Source organism: Phocoena phocoena, chromosome 16, assembly GCF_963924675.1.
Source record: "Phocoena phocoena chromosome 16, mPhoPho1.1, whole genome shotgun sequence".
NCBI lineage: Eukaryota > Metazoa > Chordata > Mammalia > Artiodactyla > Phocoenidae > Phocoena > Phocoena phocoena.
This window is the reverse complement of record NC_089234.1, coordinates 27,329,109-27,349,386: the sequence shown is the minus strand read 5'-3', so window position 1 is coordinate 27,349,386 and position 20,278 is coordinate 27,329,109. Positions and strand designations below refer to the sequence as shown.

General features: G+C 51.3%; 1 protein-coding gene across 1 annotated transcript; it reads left to right on the top strand.

The window, feature by feature from the left end:
* The first annotated feature begins 4,662 nt into the window (after positions 1 to 4,662).
* On the top strand, positions 4,663 to 19,440 carry KAZALD1 (Kazal type serine peptidase inhibitor domain 1). The gene is made up of 7 exons (XM_065893892.1): positions 4,663 to 4,849; positions 7,353 to 7,644; positions 15,476 to 15,626; positions 17,112 to 17,631; positions 18,773 to 18,933; positions 19,014 to 19,161; positions 19,346 to 19,440. Exons 1-7 carry the CDS (start codon positions 4,663 to 4,665, stop codon positions 19,438 to 19,440), a joined length of 1,554 nt encoding a protein of 517 aa, XP_065749964.1.
* The last annotated feature ends 838 nt before the right edge of the window (positions 19,441 to 20,278 follow it).

Genomic DNA, 20,278 nt, shown 5'->3' with positions numbered 1-20,278 from the left:
TCCACCCTTGTATCCCACAGTTCACTGAACTCTGCTAAGTGTGGCTCTGTGCCTGGCGCTGAGTAGAAATGGGCTGTTGGGTGAAGAGGGCCTTCCCATCTGCAGGGACGCAGCTCCGTGCAGGGCAGGCATTAAGGCACCTCTCTCGGTACCCTCTTCCTCAGTCTCCCCGCACGTTGCAGTGATCTCAGGTCCTAATGCCGGGCAACCTTTTGTTAGGACTTGTGGAGGAACCTCGAACCAGCTGGATCAGTGTCCAAAAGACAGCTTCTGGGGCTGCTCCCTTCTCTCTTCTTTTATACACATCTTTTTCCTGACTGGCAGTCCCAGCCCAGCAACAGCAGCCTCAGCTTCAGGCCACAGACTCCTCCAGCTTCCTCCTTCCAGTCTTCTCAGACCAGCGACATTTGGCAACTGAATAACGACCAGGAGAATGGGGGAGGAACTCGGAATAATTTAGGCTACTTACACAACTCTGTCCTCCTCCCATCCCCATACCTCCAGTAGGAAAATAACCCTGTGCCTGTAACAAGCAATACACAGCTCCTTCAGGGTAAAGTGTTTGCTTATGCAACAAGAGTTTGCTATTTTAACCTATAAATCAACCACCCATGCTATTTTCTGACTGAAGACCTCCCCTCCCCTATTACCAGCAAATCCTCAATTGACAACTTTTATTTCCCAGAAGGGGCACCACTGGTTTGGGTTATAATTGAAGTTATTTGTAGAAAGCAATAGAGAATGATTGTGGCTAGCTTCGGTAAATGGAGGGATGTATTGGAAGGATTCTGCCGTAGCTCTCAGAATCAGACATGGAGCTAACCAACCAGGCCTTGGAAAGGGCAAGAAGCTGGGCAGTTCTGGAGGCCTCAACAATGGGAGTATATGGACACTGCCATGAAGGTAACAGCTTCAGCCAGCTTCAGTCTCTCCGTTCAAGTCTGAAAAATTGGTACAGCTTAGATCAGTTGTCTACCTCTAGGAGGTGGCCAGAGGTCAGGGTCAAGTTGCAAGGACACTACACATCATTACTTCAGGTCCACCTCTGTGGTTGGGGCTGTCCTCAAAGAAGGGCAGTTATGAGCTGGGATGTAAGTTTTATTTTGTTTTTTATAATTACTGCTCTTCATTCATTTATTTATTAACATCCTTATTGGAGTATAATTGCTTTACAATGGTGTGTTAGTTTCTGCTGTATAACAAAGTGAATCAGCTATATGTATACATGTATCCCCATATCCCCTCCCTCTTGTGTCTCCCTCCCTCCCACCCTCCCTATCCCATCCCTCTAGGTGGTCACAAACCACCGAGCTGATCTCCCTGTGCCATGCGGCTGCTTCCCACTAGCTATCGGTTTTACATTTGGTAGTGTGTATATGTCCATGCCACTCTCTCACTTTGGCTGGGACTTAACTTGATTGGTATTTGCTACAACATGTATTCCTATTGATCCTATACAAATGATTTTCTCCAGCTTAAATGAAAAACGTGAGGACAGGCAGCATTTTATTGTGATATTCACTTTTTTAAAAAAATTATTTATTTATTTTTGGCTGCGTTGGGTCCTTGTTGCTGCGCGCGGGCTTTCTCTAGTTGCCGCGAGCGGGGGCCACTCTTCGTTGCGGTGCACGGGCTCTAGGCACGTGGGCTTCACCAGTTGTGGCACGCAGGATCAGCAGCTGTGGCCCGCAGGCTCCAGAGCGCAGGCTCAGCAGTTGTGGCACACGGGCTCAACTGCTCCGTGGCATGTGGGATCTTCCCGGACCAGGGTTCGAACCCATGTCCCCCGCACTGGCAGGCAGACTCCCAACCACTGCACTACCAGGGAAGCCCGATATTCACTTTTTATTGTGATGAAAAATTCATAACATAAAAACCGTCTTAACCATGTTTAAGTTCAGTAGTGTTAAGTATATTCACATTGTTGTGGAGCTGATCTTCATAACTTTTTCATTTTGCATGTCTGAAACTCTCTACCCATTAAGCAACTATTCATATCTTCACTTTTATATGCCCACAGCACCTATAATAGTGCCCGAACCACAGTAGGTACACAATACATGTTTCCTGAATAAATGAATGTGGAATCCAGAAGTGCCCTAAACCCCACTCATATGTTGGTCCTAGGTTACTAACCACTAACCGAGTGGTTCTCAATCTGTTTTACTCCTCAACAAACCTAAAAGATATGACATATTCACAACAGAAACAATGGCTCACAGCTTCAGTGATTTTCAGCCTTGAGGATGGGGAGCATGTCCTCCCAAGGAGGCATGTCAGAATCTTGGGGGTAATGTGGCTTGAAAAGTCCCCTAGGCAAAATGAAGCTTATCCCTAGAGATGTCCCTACATACGATAGCCAGCAAGAGAAGGAGCTCAGCCCTCCCTCTTCTGTGTCTCCCTAGGAGTCCTAAATGCAGGGAGGTGAGGGAGAAAGTATCTAACATGTAATCAGAGCCACTGTCTCCAAATGTGCTATCTGCTTCCTTGCACATGCCAATGCCTTTTCCTTTTGGCAGTTCCCGGGGGTGCTGACCTGCCCTCCACCTCTGCCACTTCTTGGGGAGGGCACCGAGCAGCCATCATTTAAGGCATGCTGGAAAGGAGACACCTTCACCTCATTCTTGTCCAGTTCCTATAGAGTAGTCCCACGCAGAGTTGCTGGTCTCTGGTGATATAGTTTCATTGTCATGACCTCCTTTCCAGGGCACCAAGGTACAGTGGGGTGGAAGGTGGTGCTGGGTAACAGTGATGTAAGACTAACACCTCAACCCCCAGGCTGTCAGACTCCCCTCCTTAGATCTGACCTCTGAGTTGTGGATAAGATTCAAGTTCTTTTCCTGTGGCCAAATCAGATGACCTCTGTTCAGCCATCCCAACCTTTCCAAGACCACTAAGGAGGCTTGTTGCTTAAAGAAAACAGGTAGATTCCCTAAGTCTGTGGTTTCCAAACTGTACACTGAGGCACCCCAGGGTGCCACAATGAACTCATAGGACTGCCAGACATTTAAAGTTTTTGAGGGAAATCCAGCAATACTCGACATTTGCTAGACACTGCACAAACTACTAGCTTGAGGTAGTTCACAGTTTCAAAACTAGTTTGTGCTACATCACTTTCAATGATGTCTTTGCAAAACTGGGTTTTTGATGGTTGCTGTGACAAACAGCAAGAATTGCACAAAAGTCAGTGTGGAACAGGAACCGGTGGCAGTATCCAAGCTGATTCCAAGTTTTGAGAAGTTATGCAGAGCCCAACAGACACACATTCCATTCATTAGTAATCGAACTTAAGAATAATGTAAAAAATATTCTTTTTTTCTTCCAATTTATGTGTGTTCGTTTTTCAAATGGCTATGAAGGAGTTAGGATGTAAATATTTATTAAATTGTTTGGCCCTAAGTACTTTTTTTGGCCGTGTTGGGTCTTCGTTGCTGCGCGCGGGCTTTCTGTAGTTGCGGCGAGTGGGGACTGCTCTTTGTTGTGGTGTGAGGGCTTCTCATTGCCGTGGCTTCCCTTGCTGCGGAGCACGGGCTCTAGGCGCACGGGCTTCAGTAGTTGTGGCACGCAGGCTCAGTAGTTGTGGCTCACAGGCTCTAGAGCACAGGCTCAGTAGTTGTGGCACACGGGTTTAGTTGCTCCGGCATGTGGGATCTTCCCGGACCAGGGCCCGAACCCATGTCCCCTGCATTGGCAGGCAGATTCTCAACCACTGAGCCACCAGGGAAGCCCTAGACCTAAGTATTTAAAGGGAATTGTTAAGATATTTCTTTTGGCCTAGGGTACTGTGAAAAAAATCACTGAAAAACTAAGGGCTCCATGAATGTAGAAAATTTGGGAACCCCTGCCCTAAATGAATGAAGGAATGAGGGAATATCATTGGGTTGCATTTGGGTCTCAGACCTGGCCCCTCTGTAAGCTCAGCAAGTACTGTGCCTCTGTAGGAAACTTTCTCTTATTAAATTCTTAATAATTGCTTCTGGGGAGTCTTAATCTTGTTTCAGTGATACAGGTGTTCACAATGTGATCAGAGGGTGGTAGAGCGTTCCTAGGGACTGGGGATGGTGGTGGTAACTTGGAAGTCAGAGCCGCATTGACCTGGTCAGCTCAGAAGATCAGAAGCAAAGGAGAGAATAGAGGCTGAGGACAGTGGGGCGCCGCCTTGACGGCTCTGCTCTGCACCTTCAGCTGGGTTGCATCAGGTAGCCCAGCCTCCTTGGTAAAATCTCCAGAGACCTGCCCCACACTACGCCCCCTGGAGGCCACACTGGGTCTGCTGGACAAATAGACGCGCTATCTCTCGGCCCCCGGAAATCTGGGGCCTTTGATCCGCCCCCATCCCCGGGGAGGGAGGGGTGGGTGCCGCTGGGTCCCCATGCAGGTCTATGCTTCTCTCTACTTCCCCGCCCGCATCCTCAGGTGACTGGTGGGCGCCTTCCCGGCGCGAAGACTGCAGAACCGGCGGGTCCCTAGCGCCCCGGCTCATATATTAAAGATGCGGAGGTGCCGGGACTGCGGTGCCACAAACATGAAGACAAATTTTTAATCCCGAGCAAAAAGATGCCGGGAGATGGTGGGCACGGGAGAAAAATGAATTAGGTTTTTATTATGTGTTTTATTATGCTGTAATTGAACAGGATTAGGTGAGAATACAATATATTTCTGATGCGGCTGGAGCGGGGAGCGGGCGGGAAAGAGGCTGACAGCGAGCGAGAGACGGACGGCGAATCCCGCAGAGAAGCCGGGGCTCCACGGCGCGGCGGGCCCCAGGGGAGGGCTGAGGAGCGGCTGCGTGGGCGATCCCCTCCCAACCCTGCTTCCCCGGGCAGTTTGGACCTGGATGGGGGTGGGGGTGAGGAGGGCTGCCTTGGGAGGACTGGGTTAGCGGCAGGTCCCGCTAGCATATGCTGGAGGAGGGGACGCGCTTGAGAGTTGGAGGACTGGGAGCTCACAGACCCGCCCCAGAAGGGAAGGTGAGTCACAGAGGGGGAAGGGGCGCAAATATGAAAAGACGAGGCGCTCTGGAGCCATGGGGTCATGGATGCCCGCGAATTCACACTTGCTCCTAACATCTACCCCCTCTTATTAAACGTCGGGCACAGGCCTCGTAGGTCAGCAAACATCGAAGCGCCCACATTGTGCCCGGTCCTTGCTTACTTACGGCAGGGAGCCTCGGGCTTTCAGACCCTCCACCTCCCCGTGTATCCCACCCAACTCCTGACACCTCTGAAAAGATCCCTAACTACGCAGGTCTAACCCAGCACCTTCCCTCCAGCCCTGCGCCCCCAGGAGGCCTCTTCAGATAAAGGGCGCCCCGGTGAGCCCCGGAGCTGGGATTTCGGACGGGAATGGGCGACCCGTCCTCTCACCCCCGGAACCGCCTCCCTCCCCAAGCTCCCTCTCTGTCCGCCGCAGCCCCGGCAGCTTCATTAAGGGCCGCCGCCGGCTCCGCGTCTCACCTGCTGCAGCAACCCCTTGCGCTCCGCCAGGGACCCGCTCCTGGCGGTGATGAAGAGGCCCATTAGCCGCTTCTACCTTTAGGGCGGACTGGGCCGCTCTCCCCACCTCCCAATTAGGACATTAGAAACCGTCAACCAAGATTAATAGTTGCCCAGCTCCGGGGCAGGGAGACGAGCCCAGATACGGCTGCAGCGCCGCTCGCTACGCGCCGGGCCAACCTTGCGCGGGCCGGGCGCACCACTCGCCGCCGCCATCCCTCTTGCCACCTCCTTTTCCGCCCCCAGGCGTCCCTGAGGCTATCGGATGAGTCCCACAGTGGTGTCGCGAGTGTCAGAGACCGGAATTCTAGGCCCTGCTCTGTCTCCGACCTGGGCTTGTTCTGAGGCTAGGCGAGTAGGGGAGGCAGGTGCACCCTCTTCAGGGGTCTCCCCCACCTCCCCCAGGGTTTGATTGAAGGATTTCTGACCTTAAATGATGGACTGACCTTCGCTTTCTCGGAGAGGCTTCCTTGACCCCCTCTCCCCCAAGTCAATTCCTTTTCTTATTCTTGCTCATTTCCCCGTGTCATATTTTTCAGTATATGTACCATATGTGTGCTTTCACCTTTATCTGTGTGATTATATTATTGTCTGTCTCCCCCACTGGACTGGGGGCTCCAGGGGGAAGGGACCATCGCTTTGCTCACCATGGGCTCTGGAGCACCTTCAGTAATTGTGTGTTGAATGGATGAGTGGGCAACAGGCTTGTTCCCTGTGTTTTTGATTGAAATATCTGTTTCCTGTGTAAACTCCCCCACCACCTTCTTAAGCACCCTCACAGCACCTGCACTCTTTCTTCTAATTCGTATTATAATTGTAACTTATTTCTGTAATTATCAGTTTGATGTTTTCTCTCCCTTGAGGTCATAGCTCCTGGAGGGCAGGCAGGAGCTGGGCACACAGCTGCCTGCCAGCTGGGAGCTCAGCACTTAGTCCGTCAGATTATGGTGCCTGAGGACTCAAGAGCTTTAGAGCTCTTCCAACTCCATTCTTTTGAGGATTCCGTGGCCTAGAGTGGCAAAGTGACTTGCCTGAGGTCACACAACCAACTAGAAGCAGAGCCAGGATGAAAACAACTCTTCTCTCCAACACACTGTGATTTTTCTCCAAAGGTCACATCATCTGGGATCCTGAGGAAGCCCCTTCTGAATTCTGAGGTTTCTAAGCGTTGAGGAATCTGTGGGGTGGTCCCAGGTGTCTCTTCCTTGGCGATGGTGGTCACCCAGAACTAAGCCTTTCCCCCTCCCTCCAGGGGTTTGGGCGCCACATGTACCCTATGCTCTGTGTCAACAGGGGCAAATTCTTTCCATTAAGTCTCGACTCTAGTTTCTCTTCCTTGGATGTAAAACTAGGGGATTCTCATCTCTCCAGGCCTGGAGAGTTGTGAACTGTCTGTGATCTTCCTCTCCCATCCCCACACCTACTCCTCACCCCTCAGCTCCAGTGGGGAAATGACTTGGGAGCAGAAAATGAAGGCAACTACAGAGGAAGTACTAAGATGAGAGAGTGGGGGCCTGAGTTCTTCCTCCACCTCGTCACACCCCTCGTGTCACCTCTCTAGAACCCACATACGCTAGGGGTGAAGGGCGGGACTGGGTTTGGGGATGGAGACCAGATCGATACTTCACTAGGTTTTGAAGACCGCAGGCTTTCACCTTGCAGATAATGGGGTGAGCGGCGGTAAACTCTCACCGACAGAAAGGGCTCCCCCGGCCTTAATGAGATAATCAATACTTGTTCTCGGCTTAATTTCCATCTAATTGCTCTTTAACGACGCCGGATAATGGGACGCCTCCTGTGAGGAGAGAGCTGGCTGGGAATCCGACCCGCCTCGGACTCCCGCCCCTCCTCCCGCAGGCGAGGTGCCCTCGCGCAGGTGGTATGGGGGCGCACCCCACTTCCCCGGCGGGGCTGGAGCTCCCTCCGCCGGCCACCTAGCCCGGCGCTGCCATCTGCCTGCGGCGTTCTCGGCCCTCGCAGAGGGCGCTCCGTGCCTTGGATGCGGGACCCCACCCAAGCCGCCGGGGTCAGGGCTCCATCTGACTGGGCCGCGGAACCGCTCGGTGCCCTCGGCTCCGGACGGCGCCTCATCCTCCCTGCTACCCGCCGGGCCAGGCACGTTGCGGCCCAGCCCCCAGGCCGAGCTGAGGCGCCTCTGGACGCGACCTTTCCTCCTTTCCCTTCCTACCTCCACGCATTGCACGTGGCCGTGGTCCGGAGGCCTTGGGTAAATTGCTGTGTGTCTGCATCTAAGGAGGGCTCCGATGCTATTTTTCCCTGTGAGGTAGCTGGCTGCTTCCTGCAGAGGAGCCTCGCTGGTCACCACAGACCGACCACTCAAGCAAGGAGGGGAGAGGGACAAGAATGAGGAAGGCTGGGGCGGGACCCCTAGGCCCTATGGCTCAGGGGCTCACGCTGCCCTCCAGCTCAGAGAGCCACCACATTTCCAGTCACCATCCCCTCCACCCTAGCCACCTATAGCCAGGAAGATTCCTGCCAACTCTAGCAGTTCAGGTATCAGCTGTAACACCTGTCGCCTCCCACCTGCCTGTCTCAGCACCAGGAGGCGCTGGAGGTTCTCCCCAAGGCCTCTAACGGGGGACTGACCTGCCTCCCCCCTGCCACCTCCCCAGAAGCCCCAGCTCGTCTCTGTTGTCTTCTTTTGATGCCAGCCCTGAAGCACTTTGGCCTCAGATGACCAGATGCTGTGACCAACGAGGTTCCCCACCACCTCCCTACCTCCTGATCTGCCGTCTGGGCGCACACTCACCTGTATTTCTACAGCTTGGCTCCTGAATATAGGGTGTTTAAATTATAAAACACCAGCTGCAGTTCTGGCTCCAGCTGCACTGGAGTTAGGCTGACAAAGATACAGCGATATCGTCAGGATAATGAACGTGATGGTTAGAATCGGGCCTTGGATGTTGGCAGCCCCAGGTTCAAGTCTTGGCTCTGTTGTTTACTGGTTAGTGTGACAGTGGGCAAATTTACCTACAGGTACAAACCTCAGTTTTCTCATTTAAAAATTAAGGTTAATAATAATACCTTTGTAAGTCTGAAATAAGCTGATGTATGTAAATTGCTTGCCACAGTGCCTGGCACACTGGAACCATTTGATAAGGGGTAGCTATTGTTTTTGTATGTTAGAGCTGAAGTAACCATCTAGTTCAAGGATCATAAACTCAAAGGCCACATGGGCCAGCAAGAACCTTTCTTATGAATTTATTTATTTATTTATTTTTGGCTGCGTTGGGTATTTGTTGCTGTGCGCTGTGCGCAGGCTTTCTCTAGTTGCGGCGAGCCGGGCTACTCTTTGTTGCAGTGCGTGGGCTTCTCATTGGGTGGCTTCTCTTGTTGTGGAGCACAGGCTCTAGGTGCACAGGCCTCAGTAGTTGTGGCAGGTGGGCTCAGTAGTTGTGGCTTGTGGGCTCTAGAGCACAGGCTCAGTAGTTGTGGATCACAGGCTTTGTTGCTCTGTGGCATGTGGGACCTTCCCGGCCCAGGGCTCGAACCCATGTCCCCTGCATTGGCAGGCAGATTCTTAACCACTGTGCCACCAGGGAAGCCCGGGCAGCAGGATTCTTATGTGAGGGAAGTAAGCCTGGTTGGGACTGTGGAGAGCTGGAGAGGGCCAGCCTTGCCTGAAACAGCAGCCAATGCTCATCTTCAATGGTTGCAGGGTGGACTAGATTCCCTGGGGGTTTTTTTCCCCAAAAAATCTGGCAGCACTAGGAGCTTAGATATTAGCTCCAACTTTTCTCACTTCCTTATCTCAGCACTAGAAGCAGCTGGCCTTAGGCCTCTCTGAACATCCTGGCCTAACGACTCCGGCCCCTAAATTCTGGATTTTTATATAAAATTTCTCATTATTTAAATATTGGCAATTAAGAAAAAAGAACCCACTGTGCCAAATACAACATGTTTGAAGGCTGAATTCATCTTCGTTTCTCAGAACAAACTGAGGTTCAGATGGGTCACAGCTGCTGGCAAAGCTGACTGGAAGCCTGGATTCTATGTTAAAATAAAAACTTCTCGGAGGCCCTTCCTAGACTGTGGGGCATTTTAAGCTGCCTCCCACTACAGCTACCGCCTGCTTTGCAGACAGCACCCGGCTGCTGGGCCAGTGTTAGCACTTGACAGTTCCCAACGCACAAGACTGATATACGACAGCCTTCGCTCTTGTGATAAATCCAAATTCTTTAAAAATGTTGTAAGGCTTCCCTGGTGGCGCAGTGGTTGAGAATCTGCCTGTCAGTGCAGGGGACACGGGTTCGAGCCCTGGTCTGGGAAGATCCCACGTGCCGCGGAGCAACTAGGCCTGTGCGCCACAACTACTGAGCCTGTGCGTCTGGAGCTTGTGCTCCGCAGCAAGAGAGGCCGCGACAGTGAGAGGCCCGCGCACCACGATGAAGAGTGGCCCCCGCTCGCCGCAACTAAAGAAAAGCCCACGCACAGAAACAGACAAAAATAAATAAATAAATAAATAAAACAATGTTGTAGAGGGCAGTGTGACAGCAGGTCAAGTCCCAGGACCCCAAAGATTTCAGTCCCTTAACTTAAAACGCCATATTTCTACACAATTCTTGAGCTCAACTTCTGTGTGATTCTACTCAACAAATTTCCCACTGGGGTGTCCCCCAGTCGGGGGACAGAACCAGCAGGAGGATTGCCAGGCAGAGTTCACCTGATCGTCATCTTTTGGTACCTCTCTCCCTGTATCTTACTCCTGGGGAAAATGGTGGAAAATACACGAAGGAATTGGGGATTTGTGAGGCTGTGCATATCGACATGTAAGGTTTATGGACTCAATAACATGCTCAAAGGTTTATGCTGAGCCTCATGTTTCTTCTTTCAAGCCCGTGTTCTTCCTAACACGTCTGTTCTGATAGTACCGAATTGCCCAAACTGAACAGAGATGGCAGCTGTTCGCTGCTCAGCATTACACTTACCATATTCTGATGCTCTCCTGGAGTCCAGGATCCTATGTGTGATTTGGTTGCCTAAACACCAAGTAGTTCCTGGCTTGCTGTTAAGTTCTCTTTATTTTCCGTCAGCCCTTGGGAAAGCATCCCACCATTTTTTCCTTGGAATTCTAGCATGCATTTCCCAACTTCTTCCTTGGCTTCAAGGAAACAGCCAGCTCAGGAGAGTCTTGGATATTAACCTATTGCCCAACTCCCCACAGAAGCCAACGCTAAACTGTGTTATGTCTTAAGAGCAAAGGTTGAAAGTGGAATGTAAGCAAGGATACTGTCACTAACAAATGTAGTTTGGGGTCCAAGAAGTTTTCCTCGTCCATATGGTCTTGATGGGGCTCTCAGACAGATGGCCTCCTCCCTCTACAGAGGTTATCTTAATTTTGATTCCCCAGAAAGCAGAACCCAAGACAGGGATTGTTTGGGAGGTTATCCCAGAAAACACAGTGAAGGAGAGGGGAAGTGACAGAAGGGAGGAAAAGTAAATAAAAGGTGCATCAGTAGGGGGGAGCCCTTCTGCAAGCCTGAAGAGAATACAGCACAGAATTATTCCACTGAAAGGAAAGGAAGCAGGGGTATTTATCCTCCAACTCCTGGGCCTCGCTGGCTATGGCTTGCTCCTGAATTAACTCTGTGGCATTTTTAGACTGCCCTGCTAGCTGAGCTCACTCTAGGGGCCAGAGGACTCCCTCAGGTAGAGAGACCCATGAGATTGTACAGGAACTGTCTGCAGGTAACCTTTGCGGGGCGGGGCATCGACTACACCTGCTGCAGGGGAGACGAGCTCCAGGCTGGTCAGGCCTCAACCACGTGATTAATTCCTGTTGAGCACATCACCCCAGCAGAGTCAATAACATATTTCCCTGCAATTTGATGTACTGATGCTTTTTCTGGGAGCCATAAGTATAACGTAGGCTGGAGCTGCTTATGGCCTTCTTCCTTGGCTGCTTAGAAGAAAACATCAGGAGATTCATCAGTTTGGATATATTGGTGTGACTTTCAGGATAAAGGTCTGTGCCAGAGATAGAAGTTTGGTAATCATCTGGACATTATATAAAATAATGGTGGAAGGAATGAGGAGTCACTGTAGAGGTGTCAGCAGGGAGGTATCTCACTGGCCTCACACAAAATTGTCAAGTGAAAAGTCAGGTGGGACTGAAGAGCCTTCTGCTTTGGAGAACACCACTTGCCATCACCAAATCTTCCCTTCCAAGTGTGCCATAACAACAAGTAGACTTCAACCAGTGAACCTGGGACTCTCCCCATGCCCACAGCTGCCCCAACAGGTAGATGTAGAGTGAAAAGTGTGAGTGTATTAGCTATCCTGACAACTAGCCTCCCTTCCCTTCAGTGACTCTGGGTAATAATTGAAAAGGCAACTTATATAGTAAATGACATTTTATCTAGTATTGCAGATTCTACTGGCTTTTCCCTTGGCATGAGCTTTAGCTTCTCATACGCCAGAAGACTCATTAACTCACCTCATGGTTACATAAACCTATGTATGTGATAAATTTTCAATTATAAACACACACACACACACACACACACACACACACACACAAATACATGTAAAAACAGGTGAAATCTGAATTAATGCCCATAGTTTAATTAATAGTATTGTAGCAATGCCAATGTCCTGCTTCTGATAATTATACTATGGTTAAATAAAATATTATCATTGGGTCAGGGTGAGTGAAGGATACATGGGAACCTTCTGTGCTATTTTTGTAATTTCTATATAAGTCTAAAAATTATTTCAAAATAAAGCTTTTTGAAAATCCAGGGGAGGATGGGTCATGTTAGAATCTTAGGCTCTAAAATATTTATTTAATTGCTAAAACTAAAAAGACTGACAATACCAAGTGTTGGCAAGGATATGGCATAATGGGGAAAAATTTGGAAAAATGGTTTGGTAGTAACTACTGTTGAATGCATGCATATCATGAGAAGCAGCAATTCCATTCCTAGGTGTATCCTAACTTATATAAAAGTCAAAACCAGGTAAAATGAAAATATAGAGCTTAGAAGTGGTTATCCAGGGGGAAAAGGAGGGATTAATCATGATGGGGGCTTCTGGGGGTGTTAACAATGTTGTATTTCTTGACCTGGATGATGATCACACGAATGTTTATTTTGTAATAATTAATCAAACTCTATATCTACTTTGTGCACCTTTCTGCTTGTCTGTTATATTTCAAAAATTTTTTAAAAAAGGTTAAAAACAAAGAGAACAGAAATATAGAAAGAGTCAATGATTTTACATCACATCTAAGTTTATCAATACAAAATGTGGCCACATTGTTAGGTCAGATGGAGCTATGATTTCCATCTCAAAGGTGGATGGGGGACTTCCCTGGTGGCGCAGTGGTTAAGAATCTGCCTGCCAAAAAAAAAAAAAAAAAAAAAAAAAGAATCTGCCTGCCAATGCAGGGGACACAGGTTCGAGCCCTGGTCTGGGAAGATCCCACATGCCACAGAGCAACTAAGCCTGTGCACCACAACTACTGAGCCTGTGCTCTACAGTCCACAAGCCACAGCTACCAAAGCCCATGTGCCTAGAGCCTGTGCTCTGCAACAAGAGAAGCCACAACAGTCAGAAGCCTGTGCACAGCAATGAAGAGCAGCCCCCGCTCACCGCAACTAGAGAAAGCCCGCGCGCAGCAACGAAGAAGACCCTGACGCAGCCATAAATTAATTAATTAATTAATTAAAAAAAAAAAAGATGGTTGGGAAACTGGGAGCCTGGGGGAAGGAGTTGCCTCCTGTGACATAAAAGTAAGCTGAAGAAAATTTTCACCTGATTTCTTTCTGCATGTCACAAAGCTCATTCAACTTGCCTTAACTATTCCAGTTAATGCCTTAACTATTCCAGAGAGCTAGTCTGCTGGGTGTTCCAGCTTTCATTTGGTAATGCTTTTTGTTGCTGAATTATAATGCTTATCTTCCCACCTGGTTAGCCCAACGTTCTACATTTATCTCAACATCCTAATTTACCTATAAAAGTAGCCTCTACTTTTTTATTATGAAAAATAATTTTACAAAATAAAGGATTGTGAGCATTATACTCAACCATTTGCCTTGTTCCACACTCTCTTAGGGTGTTTGTTGATGATATATATAATATTTACACAGCTGTGATCAGTATTCATATACTTCTCCTCTTCACTTAACTCTATTTTCCAACATGTATTTTTCATTTTGACCGAGTTCACCAATTTGTCGTAGTAGGTAGCTACAAGGTATTCCGTCTTAATTATTTATGTTGAGACTTTTTTGACTTAACTGATTCTAATGTTCACTGGAAGCACAATTTCTCTGTATCCATTTCTAACGGGTCAATCTGGACCATCTATTTCACTTCTGCTTTTTCCAAAGTTGCAACCCTATAATTTTCACTAGTTGTGTCAAAATAGGGTTCAAGAAGTGACAGGTTAGAATGTGTGGGTCCTCCCAAGTAATTTCTTACCAAACTGATCCTTTATGCTGTGTTTCATCTTATATTGTTCATTTGTCTAGGACCCATTTCATTCTGTCATTATATTTAACAATTATCTCATGGGTCAGTGGCTGAAAGAAAGTAAATGTATGATAACCGTGAACTCCAGGCTATGGCTCACAGTGGAAAGCAAACTATATTCTATACCCCATTCCTTCTTCAGTACAAGAATCTATAGGAAAGAGTAAGGAGAGGAAAGAGGCAGGATTATCTGTTCTTCAACAAATTTTAACTTCACCCTCCTCACCTGAATCTAGTCTCCCTCATGCCGATGCAAAGGATGCTGCCACCTGGCTTCTTTCCTTGCAGTAGTCACATCATCTGAATTAAGAGAATCCTTTTCCTGTGGCCCAACAATTTTGCATGATCCGGTCAAACTGAGTCAACATTTTCAAAGTGTAAGTATGCAAATTTATTAAATTTATTTATTTATTTACTATTTATGATGCGAATAGATGTTACTGAATGTGTTTTGGAGCCTTAGTGGATAAAGTGTCAGATGATGGGGATCTGGGAAAGTATCTAAACTTTCAAATTGTGTCTTATGCAAAAAAATTCCCTTCTAAACGTATTTTTACAATATGTTGAGTTTTCCTGAAACAAATCTTTACTTAATAAAAGAAGATGTCCTGTAGAGTCAACAACTTTGGTGCCTACTGTATGCATGGTCCTCTTCTCGTCACCAACCGCTAGACCACCAGAGGGCGCTCGTTCCCTGTCTATCCAGCCTTCGTCAGCGACTCCGAAAATCCACGTTAAACTTGGACTTTTACACTCAGGAAAAGTCTTTCACATTTAATCCACAAATATTTACCGACAATTTATTGGGCTGCCAGGAGAGGGGCTAGGTTTATAAGATACAGTGGTGAGTTAGTCACAATTCCTAATACCAGACGTAAAGAGCACAGCAGAGACTGAAAGTAAACAACCGGCTACAAGGTGGGTAAGTGAAGAGTTTCTAGATCTGTGGAGTTTGTTATTTAAATATTGGCTCCTGGTTTTAGAAGCCGGTAACAATTCATTAAGAGATCCCGGATTGCTTCCGCTCTGTAACCCGGACATCGATCTCAGCCCTCATGGTACTTTGTAAACCAGAGCCAGAGACCTGTCCTTGGGTGGCTCCATTAGTCAGCTCCGCAATTTCAAGTCCCCCATCCCCCTTTTTTTTCAGGGCTTCCCGCAGTTCTCTTACAGTTCACTTCTGCCCCAGGTCGACACTCTCAGTTGCCCCCCAGGGCCAAGGACAAGGAATTACCCACAACCATCAGCCTTACCGGGCTCCACCCATTCTTTTTACGGTTTAAAACCCGCGGGCTTTTCCTGTTCTGAATTCCTAGACTTCCTTCCTGTTTTGATTCTCGCGACAGTTACGAGACATCGCGTGAAGTTTGCTTCCCTTCAGTCTTCTGCGTTTTAGAGACTAGGGTGACTGTGTATCTGGCTAGGGACACCTCAGTAGAGCCCTTCGAGGGAACCCCTAAATGAAGGGGCTTGGCTGCGTTCAGGTCTGGAGAGAGAGTCTCTGACCGCTTCCGAGAGCTCGACTCCCCGGCACCCAGTGCGCATGCGGAGACAGTCCTCCTGGGCGGTCCAGAGGCCGAGGCCCAGCCGCTAGCTTCGCGGTTGATGGAGAGGCCGGTGTCCACCCCGGGCCAGGTCCTTCCGGAGGGAGCCTGACTGAATAACGTCCCCTCCCTGGCTGCAAAGCTCAGTCTCCGCCCCCTACAAACTGGACTGCAGCGCGGTTTCTGTAAGCCGCTGGGGGCAGGCCGAGGCGGGGCCTGGCAGACCCCCGGTACGGAGGTCGGGCCTCCAGGAATGTTCTCCTCCCCGCCCCCAGCCCGAAGTGCCACGGTGGCGCCGGTGGCGGCTGCGAGACCGAATGCCTCTGGCCCTGCCGGCCTAGCAACCATAACCTGTAATTCTGACCCGGAGCGCTGCCCACTGGGGAGGCGCCCCACCCACCTCTCCCAGCGGCCGCCGGTCAGCTGGGACCTCTATAATCACCCGGCTCCTCCTCGGGTTGGAGCACCTGCCGGATTTGGGGAGGGAGGAGGAGGCCAGATGTGAGGAGGCAGAAGTAAACGCCGAGTCTCTGGTCTGCGACTTGGTGGGGAAGTGGGGTGGACAAGCCTGCAATCGCCCCTGGGCTGCGGGGAGACGACGTTGGTTGGCTTTGCCCTGCAGGAGCGCCCGACTTGGCACAAGAATTCCTACCTCCTTGTCATTTTTGCAGCTGCTCTAGCGGATTGGACTGTAAAGTCAGATGGGACAGGGCCTAGCCTTTCAACCAACTCTAACTTCCCAACTACCCCCCACCCTCCCATCCCCTACTCCGAACCCGCACTCCACCCCATCTCTAGTCCTTCCCCAGCTTGGGTGTCCGGTTACTGCTGTTCTGTTCTTACTGTGAGTTTGGACCAGGCTAGGGGGAAGTGGCCCAGGAGGGTCCCGTACGGCTGCATAAAATTGGCAGCTTCAGAACTAGGGGAGGGGGTGGGGTATGCAACGTCGAGGGGCGGGGAGAGGGGGCGGAGGAGCTGCTCTCTGAGTGCCAGTCCGTGGACTCTGTCAGAGATTCTCAAGTCGGAGCAGAGGTGGCTGGCGGGCCCACCCGATTCCTTTCCACTGCCTGCTTTTTCGGACAGGAGTCACGGCTGCTCTGAGGGGCATAGTCCCGGACACCAGGTGAGCGCTCTGGGCCCCAGGGCATCACCCCACCCCCACCCTAACACACACAACCTCCCCCGCTCCACCCCCTTTCCACCCTTATTAACAACTCCTTCCTCCTAGGACCAGCCATTCCCACCCACCTCTAGGGCAGGAAGCTTCGAAGTTGGATGGTTTGTGGTGGTGGTGGTAGTAGTGGTGGTGCGCGTGTGTGCTTGAGCTTTATCGTTCCCTCCTCTCACCTCTCCCCAACCCCCCAAAACAGCCCAATCAATTACCACCCAGCGTAACTGGATGACCCCTCCTATGACCCTTCGACACTTGACTCCAGGGTAGCAGGGGAGGGGGCACTGCTAGGGTCCAAGTTGGTACGAGTAACAAGGAGGTTGCTTCTGACCTCCTGACCTGGTTTCCATCCCCGGCAGGGTGCCACGCACGCGCTGAAGCCCCTAGTGCTCTCGAGGCTTCCAGCTAATCATGCCCCAGCCGCCCGCAGCTGCCTTGCCGCTGCCCGTGCTGCTGCTGCTGCTGCTACTCCTGGTGGTGCGGACGCCGTCCCCGGCTGGCGCGCGGCCATCAGTAGGCCCCGATTACCTGCGGCGCGGCTGGCTACGGCTGCTGGCGGAGGGCGAGGGCTGCGCTCCCTGCCGGCCAGAAGAGTGCGCCTCGCCGCGGGGCTGCCTGGCCGGCCGGGTGCGCGACGCGTGCGGCTGCTGCTGGGAATGCGCCAATCTCGAGGGCCAGCTCTGCGACCTGGACCCCAGTGCCCACTTCTACGGGCGTTGCGGCGAGCAGCTTGAGTGCCACTTGGACGCTGGTGGCGACCTGAGCCGCGGAGAGGTGCCCGAGCCGCTGTGTGCCTGCCGCTCGCAGCGCCCTCTCTGCGGTTCCGACGGCCGCACCTACGCTCAGATCTGCCGCCTGCAGGAGGCGGCCCGCGCTCGGCCGGACGCCAACCTCACCGTGGCGCACCCCGGGCCCTGCGAATCGGGTACGCACGGCCCACGACCCCGACCCCCGCCACTTGGGTTTCTCAAGGCGGTGCTCCCCGGTCCCCGACGGCATTGGTCTCTGGCCAGCGGAGCGAAAAAGTTGACGCCAGGGAGGCCTCGAGTCCATTATAAGAGTTTGCTCTCGGGGCCGGTCCGCAGAAGCCACCGCCTGAAGGTGCGGGTCCGGAGCTTTGTCAATAAGCAGCGTGCGCTGGGGCGCGTGAAAGCTCCAGACCTGGCTGGCAGAGACCAACCCTCTGAGAGAGCAGGCACATAGCCAACGCTTGGCCTCAAAATTGAGAGAGTGAAGAGAGACTCTCAGACTTTGCCCAGACCACTAGAATTCAGGCAGGGAAACTTGGGTTCCTGTGAGATGCAATCCGGTTTCTTTTGGGCGGCTCCGTAGAGCCAGTGCTTAGTTAACCTAGTCTCTGGGCCTCTGCCCACGCTCCCCTTTCCTCTGCGTTTAGGGCTTAGTGGAGCAGGGGGACTCTTCTAGCTCCTCCTCCCCCATCCCAGCGGGCTGAGGGCTATTCAAGCCTCAAGTTTTCTTTGGCAGCTCTAGTAACCTTCACTTCCTGAGCCCCTTTGAGGGGTCTGGCTTGGCTGGGGCTGCTGGGAAAGTAAACGCTCTGCTGGAGGGTCCCCCCACGACCCCAGGCTTTCTGCCTGCTGCCCATATTGATTTCAGTGTCCTTGCCTTTGCCACGTGGACTGCCCCACCACCAGGGTGGGGTGGGGGAAGGGCTGATCTTCGGGCCTTTGGCAGCAGGACCTGGTTAGAGAACGGGGAGGGTGTGGGGGAGGGAGGTGTTGCTTACAAGTCCAGCAGGGTAGGGGCCTAGAGGGTGGAATGAGGACAGGGGAGCAACCAGGGACAGAGTGTGGTTGCCAAGCTGAGGTGTGGGTCTCTGTGCTTGTTTGCGCATTTTGTCTGCCTGTGCATTTCCATCGCTGTGTTCCCACCCTTGTGTGTACCTGCAGCTACATTTGTGTATGTGTCATGTCTTGTTTATGGATGTGTATTTACTTCAGCATATATGTATTCCCTCACAAACACATTCAAAATGGTTTGTATATGGGGTCCTTGCTGGGCTGGATGTGCCATCCTGTTCTTAGGCCTCCTATCTCCACCCCCAGAGCCCCAGATTGTGTCGCATCCATATGACATTTGGAACGTGACGGGGCAGGATGTGATCTTTGGCTGTGAAGTGTTTGCCTACCCCATGGCTTCCATCGAGTGGAGAAAGGACGGCTTGGACATTCAACTGCCAGGGGATGACCCCCACATCTCTGTGCAGGTAGGGACAGGGAGCAGAGGCCTCCCCGGGGCAGCCCACGGTCCCTCTAGAACGATGCTGCTGACTCCTCCTGGCTCCAGTTTAGGGGTGGACCCCAGAGGTTTGAGGTGACGGGCTGGCTGCAGATCCAGGCTGTGCGTCCTAGCGATGAGGGCATCTACCGCTGCCTGGCCCGCAATGCCCTCGGCCAGGTTGAGGCCCCAGCTAGCCTGACAGTGCTCACACTGGGTAAGGGAGAGCCCTGAGCTCTGGGGGCTGGGGGAAGGTGGTGGATTCATGCCTTTGAATGTGTGTCCATGTGTGTATATGCATGTGGGTACACACACAAGCATGGCTTTCTCACAGACTGGGATACATGGGCACTGACAGCCCTCTTTCCTGTTCTCTCTCCTTTGTCCCCATGTGTTTGCAGACCAGCTGAACTCCACAGGCATCCCCCAGCTGTCATTCCTGCACCTGTTTCCTGAGAAGGAGGCTGAGAGTGAAGAGGCCGAGGATTACTACTAGGTCCAGAGCCGTGGCCCATGGGGGTGGGTGAGTGGGGATAGTTTTCAACCCTGCTCTTGAAAAGATCTAGAAAGGGGGAGCAGGGCCCCTTCACAGATTGCTTTAATGCCCTTAGTAGGGGAGATGTGATGGTGGTGGGAGAGACAAAAGTTGGAGGGTAAGGAGAGAGGCAGCAACTAGGGGAGGTGGGATGCAGAGGGGCCCATGCAGGAGGTGCTCTGGCCAGGACAGTCTCCTGTGTGGACCAACCAGGCATTAGGCAATAGCTGCCTGCTGGTCTCTAGGCTGAGTGGGGGGGTAGGGGTGGGGAGGAGTGGAGGTGACACAAAGGGGTGCAGACAACAGGATCCTTTACTTCTTTCCAGCAGCCCTCCCTCCAGCTCTGCTCAGCCAGTCTTCTGACTGCCCTTCTGCACAGCTCCTGCTTTTATTTTCCTAGTCCCCAGTCTTTGCCTAACCTCAGTCTTCCCTTTCTTGAAACTCACCTTCTAGAAAATTTCCCTCTCTCTAAGTCCCAATTGCACATACTAACTGCAATCCTCTTTGCTATTTGCCATCTGCTGTCCAGGAAGGCACGATGGAGCGTGGTTTAGCTCAGTGCAGTAAGATGGGCATTTGGGCATGTCTGATTTTCCTGTCATTCTGGGAACTCCATGAGGGCAGTACCGTATATTATACCACTTTGTACTGGACGATGCCTAGCACAAGACTAGGCACAGTAGGCACGCAATAAAGATTTATGAACAAACTGAGACAGATGGTTCATGCAGATTTGCACACAGAGACCGCATTTCTCTGGGAGGCCTCCCAGGGTAGTAGGACTCTGGCTTCCAGAAGA

Excerpts from the sequence above, each read along its gene's own strand:
- KAZALD1 (XM_065893892.1), top strand. The coding sequence starts at position 4,663 with ATGCGGCTGGAGCGGGGAGCGGGCGGGAAAGAGGCTGACAGCGAGCGA. Across the intron at positions 7,645-15,475 it reads AGCCCCCAGGCCGAGCTGAG|GTCTGGAGAGAGAGTCTCTG; the intron begins GCGCCTCTGGAC and ends GGCTGCGTTCAG. Across the intron at positions 19,162-19,345 it reads CCTGACAGTGCTCACACTGG|ACCAGCTGAACTCCACAGGC; the intron begins GTAAGGGAGAGC and ends ATGTGTTTGCAG.